General features: G+C 44.2%; 1 protein-coding gene across 2 annotated transcripts; it reads right to left on the reverse strand.

Moving 5' to 3' along the window:
* Positions 1-3,735: 3,735 nt before the first annotated feature.
* On the reverse strand, positions 3,736-7,557 carry LOC105983725 (40S ribosomal protein S4-like). Of its 2 annotated transcripts, none has more exons than XM_013013728.1 (3): positions 7,467-7,557; positions 5,985-6,089; positions 3,736-4,701 (listed from the first exon to the last, which is right to left on the reverse strand). In XM_013013728.1, exon 3 carries the CDS (start codon positions 4,692-4,694, stop codon positions 3,903-3,905), a length of 792 nt encoding a protein of 263 aa, XP_012869182.1. In that variant the 5' UTR covers positions 4,695-4,701; positions 5,985-6,089; positions 7,467-7,557; the 3' UTR covers positions 3,736-3,902. The 2 variants fall into 2 exon arrangements, with proteins under 2 accessions (XP_012869182.1, XP_012869181.1); XM_013013727.1 differs by lacking the exon at positions 7,467-7,557 and adding an exon at positions 7,327-7,406.
* Between the last annotated feature and the right edge of the window lie 6 nt (positions 7,558-7,563).

Genomic DNA, 7,563 nt, shown 5'->3' on the forward strand with positions numbered 1-7,563 from the left:
TCTAAAAAGGACATCTCTGTGGCTTTCCACCTAAACATAACCGAAAACTAATTACAAGAACATGCCAGACAAACACAAATTGAGGTGGTTCTAAAAGTAACTGTCATTTTGAAAGACAAAGAAAACCTAAAACAACAGGAATCATTTCAGATTAAAGAGGATTAAACATGACAATTAAACGGCTCTAGATTAAACCACAGAGCAGCTGACTGAATGAATATAGCTATAAAGAATATTATTGAGACTAAGAGTAAAATATAAGTGTGAATTATAGACTAGTTCAAAGTTTCCTACTTTTTGTTTTGGTCAAGACTGTAATGTCCCCCCACTCACCCCCAATTTTTTTATTTTTTGCTCAAGACTGGGTGCTCTACCACTTCCAGATTTTTTTTTTTTTTTTTGTGGTTAATTGGAGATAAGAATCTCATGGACTTTCCTGCTGGGGCTAGCTTCAAACTGTGATCCTCATATCTCAGCCTCCTGAGTAGCTAGGATTACAAGTGTGAGCCGTTGGCACCTAGCCCAATAGATTTTTTTTTTCATATTGCCCTTTTTACAAAAGAACTATCTAGATTCAGAAAATGTATTACTTATTGTCTTAACAACTTAGTAGCAATTTAAAAAGCCAATACATATCAATTGAAAGCCAAAGAATATTTTTCATTTTAAATTCCTGATTACAAATGAAAGGCATGTGTCCACTGGGCACTGTGGACAAGACCATCCTATCCCATACTGATTTTTGTATGGTGCCTGGGAAGACCCAGTTTCCCCAAGATATGACGTATGCAAGGACTATGGTGCCATCTATAGTTGGAATGGTAAAGGACTTCAAGCTAGCAGTTTTGCAGTCTATCTTTGCCTTGAAAGTTTGGAGCCCACTGTGCATTCATGTGGGGCTGTAAGATATCTCTATGTAGTTTCAGAAACACAGGATTGTATAATGGAGATGTTTAAATGTTGTAAATACATTGTTGTTTTGTGGGAGAAAGTCCTCATTTTTAGGAAATGCACATTAAAATACTTATCAATAAATAAATGTGTGTGTGTGTGTGTTTGTCAGTTGTGAGTCCTGAACTCTGGGCGGGCGCTGTCCCTCAGCTCTTCAGCTCAAGGCAAGTGCTCTACCACTTCAGCCACAGCGCCACTTCCGGCTTTTTTTGCTTATGTGGTGCTGAGGAATTAAACCCAGGGCCTCATGCATGCAAGGCAAGCACTCTACCACTGAGCCACCTTCCTAGCCCTATGTGGTCAGTCTTTTTTTGGGTTGGTCGTGGGACCTGAACTCTGGGCCTGGGCACTGTCCCTCAGCTCTTCAGCTCAAGGCTAGCACTCTACCACTTGAGCCACAGCGCCACTTCTGGCTTTTTCTGCTTATGTGGTGCTGAGGAATTAAACCCAGGGCCTCATGCATGCAAGGCAAGCACTCTACCACTGAGCCACCTTCCCAGCCCCATGTGATCAGTCTTTAACTCACGTTTTCTAGATGGAAAGCAATGTTTTTTCCTACTCTAAATTGCTCTTGAGCCTTCCAGCTGGAGCCTGTCATTTTTCCATAAAGGTGAACTCTCTATTAAACTCCTTGCTTTGCCACCTTAAAAAAATGTGTGTGCAGATTAATTTCAAATGATTAAAAAAATGTGTGTGCAGGTTAATTTCAAATTATTAAAAAAATGTGTGCATACATGTACATGTAAATAGAGGTGCACATAAAATAATGCACATATAAATGGGACATGATAGTAACAATAGATGAATTTGGAAATGTATATAATATTTAATTTTCTCTTGTATCTAATGCTGCTCTAAAAAATAAAAGTGATTAGCTGGGCGCTGGTGGCTTATGCCTATAATCCTAGCTACTCAGGAGGCTGAGATCTGAGAACTGTGGTTTAAAGTCAGCCAAGGCAGGAAAGTCTTTTGACTCTTTATCTCCAGTAAACTACTCAGAAACAGCTGGAAGTGTGCTGAGGCTCAAGTAGTAGAGTGCTAGCCTTGAGCACAAAGAAGCTCAAGGACAACACCCAGGGCCTGAGTTCAAGACCCAGGACAGGCAAATAAATCATAAAACTGATCAAGAAACGACAGGACAAAATACACACAGGACAACAATCCTGCAGACCAGAAACAAACTGAGTTCCTTTGTCTGTCATAGATCGCACACTTTGAAACACAGTTCATTGATGTGAAATCATTAAGGTATGCCTGTCAAACCAAGCCTCATAGAGGAGGCTGAGGCTGGATGGTGATTTCCTAGTCAGCAAGGGCTACATAATGAGACCTTGTTCTCTTAAATAAAATAAAATGTATTAGCCAGGTACTGCTGGCTCAAGCCTGTAATCCTCAGGAGGCTGAGATCTGAGGATCGTGGTTCAAAGCCAGCCCGGGCAGGAGAGACCATGAGACTCCTATCTCCAATAAAACCAACAGAAAACCGGAAGTGGCACTGTAGCTCAAGTGCTAGAGCACTCGCCTTGAGCTGAAGAGCTGAAGGACAGCGCCCAGGCCCAGAGTTCAAGCCCCATGACCGACCAAAAAAGAAAAAAAAAGAAAAAAACGGAAGTAGAGCTGTGGCTCAAGTGATAGAGCGCTAGCCTTGAGCTGAAGAGCTGAGGGACAGCGTCCAGGCCCAGAGTTCAGGCCCCATGACTGGACCAAAACAAAAACAAAAACAAAAAAAGAAATATTTGGGGAGAGGGAGATAGCATGTACCAAATGTACAAACCTTAATTGGGGAAGTACTACTGAAGTTTGAAGGTGTATTAAAGCAGGTGCCTCACAGGTGCTAGGCAGGCACCTTACTACTTGAATCACTACTTCAAGCCTTTATTTCAGTGTTTTGATTTTTGCTAGAACCACTATCCTCCTAAGGCTTTAGTAGCTAAGACCATAGGTGGGCACAAGACCACACCTGGCTTGTTGCTATGGGGATAGGAGGACTTACCTTTCTGATTATCCACCAACTCACTGATCTCCCATAGTTCTTACCACCATATACCCTTATGCCATCATAAAACATCTATGATGGCTGACTCCTGAATTCATGGTTATACCAAATTTTGCAGGTCCAAAGTTGATTCATGCTTTCTTTTTTTTTACAAAGACTAGAAAACAAGAGCCAACTTTCTCACTTCCAAATTAATATACATGCACATATGGCTATATATATTTATCAGAGGATCAAAAGTCAATGTAAAAATAGTATTTTAATCTTTGGCATCTCTTTTTGAGGTAAGTTCTTGTTACATAGTTGGGCTTAACTCTTAGGCTCAATGGACACTTCCCTCCCACCTTCAGCCTCCAAATTAACTGGGACTAAAGATGTGTGTGCACAGTTTTCTGCTGACAGTCTCAATAGTATCATATCTAAGTGAAAGGAATGATGTAATCATTCTCCTGGATAAACATGAAACATCAAAGTTTAGTGATTTATTAAATCATGAGGTCTGGGGCTGGGAAGGTGGTTCAGTGGTAGAGTGCTTGCCTTGCATGCATGAGGCCCTGGGTTCGATTCCTCAGTACCACTTAAGCAAAAAGAAAAAAGCTGGAAGTGGTGCTGTGGCTCAAGTAGTAGAGCGCTAGCCTTGAGCTGAAGAGCTGATGGACAGCACCCAGGCCTAGAGTTCAGGCCCCACGACCGGACCCCCCCAAAAAAAATAAAAATAAAAAATAACTCATGAGGTCTGTATCTTGGATTTGTAAAGAAGCATTATTTCAAGCTATATCAAAATTCTAACTATGACTCAAAAGAATTCTAGACATTTTCCAGAATTGTTGTATTACGTTTTATGAAAATTCTGCAACCAATTTTTTAAAAGTTAACCATCTTTTATTAACTTTATGTAAAAAGACATATCCTCTAGAACATACCACCTGGAACCAGAGTTCACCCCCTGCTCTGTTTACCCACTGCACTGCTTGGCTGCCAGCCTCTTATCTCTCTCTTCAGCAATGGTGAGGCGGATTCCTTTTCCTCGGGGAAGAGAAATCCAAGGCTTATTGCCTTTGCCAATAACAAAAATATTAGAAAGCCGAGTGGCAAAGCTATTGCCATTGGTATCTTTCACATGAACAACATCAAAAGAACCAGGATGCCTCTCTCTATTAGTGATCACACCAATTCTTCCCAAGTTAGCACCTCCGGTCACCATACACAGGTTGCCGGTGTCAAACTTGATAAAATCGGCTATCTTGCCAGTCTCCAGATTGATCTGAATGGTGTCATTCACCTTGATGAGAGGGTCAGGGTATCGAATAGTGCGAGCATCGTGGGTCACCAGATGAGGGATTCCCTTCGTGCCCACAAAGATCTTTCTCACTTTGCATAACTTGTACTTGGCTTCCTCAGATGTAATGCGATGGACAGCAAAGCGACCCTTGGTGTCATAGATCAGACGGAAATTCTCTCCCGTCTTGTCAATGCTTATGACATCCATAAAACCTGCAGGGTAAGTTATATCAGTCCTGGCTTTACCGTCGATCTTAATGAAGCGCTGCATGCAAAGCTTCTTTACTTCATCTCCTGTCAAGGCATACTTAAGTCTGTTTCTAAGGAAAATGATGAGAGGCAGACATTCTCTCAGCTTGTGGGGACCAGTGGATGGCCGAGGAGCAAATACACCAGTCAGTTTATCCAGCATCCAATGCTTTGGAGCGGCTACCCGCTTCAGATGCTTTTTGGGACCACGAGCCATGACTATACTAGAAAAGAGCAGAAAAGAGCAGACTTGTTAACTTAAAAAAGCATTTGTATGTGATGTCAGGAAAATGAACCCTTAGATATGTATTTTAATGTTTTTTTCTTTCATGCATGTGTTTCTAACGCATTTATAAGATTATCTCTTTGTTGCTTTGTATGTCCCTCCTCCACAGTATAACCCCTGCTTTCACTGTATTTGATGTCAGTATAACTTGTGGAGGAGATGGGGAAAAACCAGTTGTTTAAGGATACAGGTGGACCTGTTGCAACAATGAGAAGTACAAGTTGTCATGTCCAAAACGAGCTTTACAACGTCGGTGGGGGGGGGGGAGTGGGGGGAAGGAGAAGGATTGGGATTGGGGGGGAGGGGGGAGGCTGGGAAGGGATGTGAAGGGTAAACAAAGGAGGAGGATGCAATGCTTGGTAAGAAATGTACGCATTATCCTGCCCATGCAATTGTAACCCCTCTGTACAGTATGTTCACAAATAAAATTAAATTTTAAAAAAAAGCATTTATGTTAAAATGATAATGTCTGAAAACCTGACTTAAAACTACTTTGTCATGTTCAGCCTTTTCCAGTAGTTCTTTTTAGATTTTTTTTTTTTTTGGTAGGGTTGTGGGGCTTGAACTCTGGGCCTGAGTGCTGTCCCTGAGCTCTCTCTCTCAAGTGAGCACTCTACCACTTGAGCCATAGCACCACTTCTGGTTTTCTGGTGATTTATTGGAGGTAAGAGTTTCACTGACTTTCCTGCTCGGGCTAGCTTTAAACCATGATCCTCAGATCTCAGCCTCCTGAGTAGCTAGCATTACAGGTGTGAGCTACTGGTGTCCGGCCTTTTTTGATGTTTTTAAAACTATCTAAGAAAAGCAATGCTCCCTTTACATTTGCAGTTTGTTTGAAAATAGGCATTTTTTACCCTCTGGGAATTAACCATTTATCAAGTTTTAACTGAAACTATTGACTTAAAATTATGATTCCTTAAACTGAATGCTGATGGCTCATGACTATAATTCTAGCTCCTTGGGAGACTTGTTATCTGAGGACCCTGATTAGAAGCCAGTCCACACAGGAAAGACTGTGAGACTCTTATCTCCACTAAACTATCAAATACGTCCGAAGTGGAACCGTAGGTCAAGTGATAGCCTTGAGCCAAAGAAGTTCAGGGACAGCGTCCAGGCCATGCTCAAAAGAACAAAACTTCCTTGTCAGACTGCCTCTTGTTCAAATGGTGTCTTTTTTTTTCATCCCCTGGAACAGTAGAATGTACTCTTCTTTATTCTTACCGTCAGTTAAGAGGCAGGTGAGAATCAAAAGACAGTCAAAGTCGAACTTGAGGCGCGCAGAGGTACCAGAAGATCTCAGAGTTACACTCCTACACCTCAAGAGAGCTGGACAAAAACATAATGACACATATGGTCTGAGCTTTCTCCCTTCAAATTAATTAAGTAATCCCGAGCCCTTAGATCTGAGTAAGGGAGATTCAAAATTAAACTTGACTCCAATATACAATATTAAAAAAAAAAAAAAAGGCTGGGAATGTGACTTAGTGGTAGAGTGCTTGCTCAGCATGCATGAAGCCCTGGATTCCATTTGTCAGTACCACATACACAGAAACAGCTGCGAGTGGTGCTGTGGCTCAGGTGGTACAGCACTAGCCTTGAGCAAAAGAAAGCTCAGGGACAGTGCCCAGGCTCTGAGTTCAAGCCCCAGGATGGCCAAAAAAAAAGAAAGAAAGAAAAGGAGCTAAACACAGGTAAGCTCTTGCGTAATCTTAGCTACTCAGGAGGCTGAGATCCACAGGATGACAGCTCAAGGCCATCCTGGGCCGAAAAGTCTGCAAAACTCCCCACACAAAACTAACAGAAAAGGGGGTGGCAAAAAACCTAGGCTGGGGATGTGGCTCAAGAAGTAAAGCGCCATCCATGGACAAAGCGAAAGCTTGGAGCTCAGAATTCACATCCAACTTCTGGGGACGGGAGGATAAGAACCAAATTCAGTGTCCTGTCTTGCCTGAGGCCCTCTCACCCATAATCAGCATCTGACTCTGACTCCTCCACTTCCCAGCTCCTGACTCAAGACTTTCAAGAACCTTCTGGGAACAAAAGTTACGTTTACAGTGTAGCAAACGTGTCGACTTTTCCTTGTTACTCTTCAACTGTACAGCATTTTAGGCGGGATTCAATGATTTTCAAAGTATGCCTGGGGGGGGGGGTGCATAAGTTACAACACACACCAGCCATTTTACACCGGGGGCTGGAGCAGCCGCCATATCTACCCGCCCCCGGGAGCCGACACCCCGGGGGTAGGGAGACCCGCCTCGCCCCCCATAAGGAACGAGAAGGGGAACGGCGGAGGGGCGACCTCCGAGAAACCGCGGTTAAGCCGCGGCTGGGCGCGGCTGGGCCTACCACTACTACAACCAACAGCCCACCAACTCCCAACTCCGGACCTGCACCGGCCCGCCAAAACTTCTGTAGCAAATGCAACGAATGCCTCCCGTCCCGCCGCCTACAAATCAACGGTGTGCTCGCCGCGAGTGAACCCGGCCGCCGCCTCGCCCCGCCTCACCCCACCCGGGCCTCCCGCCACCGCCTTCTCGCCAAGAAACCTGGCCGCGCTCCTCACCGGACTCCAGAGACCGATTAACTGAAGCCCGGAACCCGGAGATGACGTCAGGCGTTGCGCGCTCGTATCGCGAGATTCTCTCCTCACTCCTTCCCTACCCCTGCCCCTCCTCCTTTTACCCCGCCTCCCAGCCTCCTCACCGTCCGCGCCCGCTGCCTGAGGATGGAGAGCCGCGAACCCCAGCCTGGGACGACAGCTGCAGCTCCACCTTTGGTCGAGGAGGCCTGAGCGACCGGC

Source organism: Dipodomys ordii, unplaced genomic scaffold (genome assembly GCF_000151885.1).
Source record: "Dipodomys ordii isolate 6190 unplaced genomic scaffold, Dord_2.0 Scaffold20, whole genome shotgun sequence".
NCBI lineage: Eukaryota > Metazoa > Chordata > Mammalia > Rodentia > Heteromyidae > Dipodomys > Dipodomys ordii.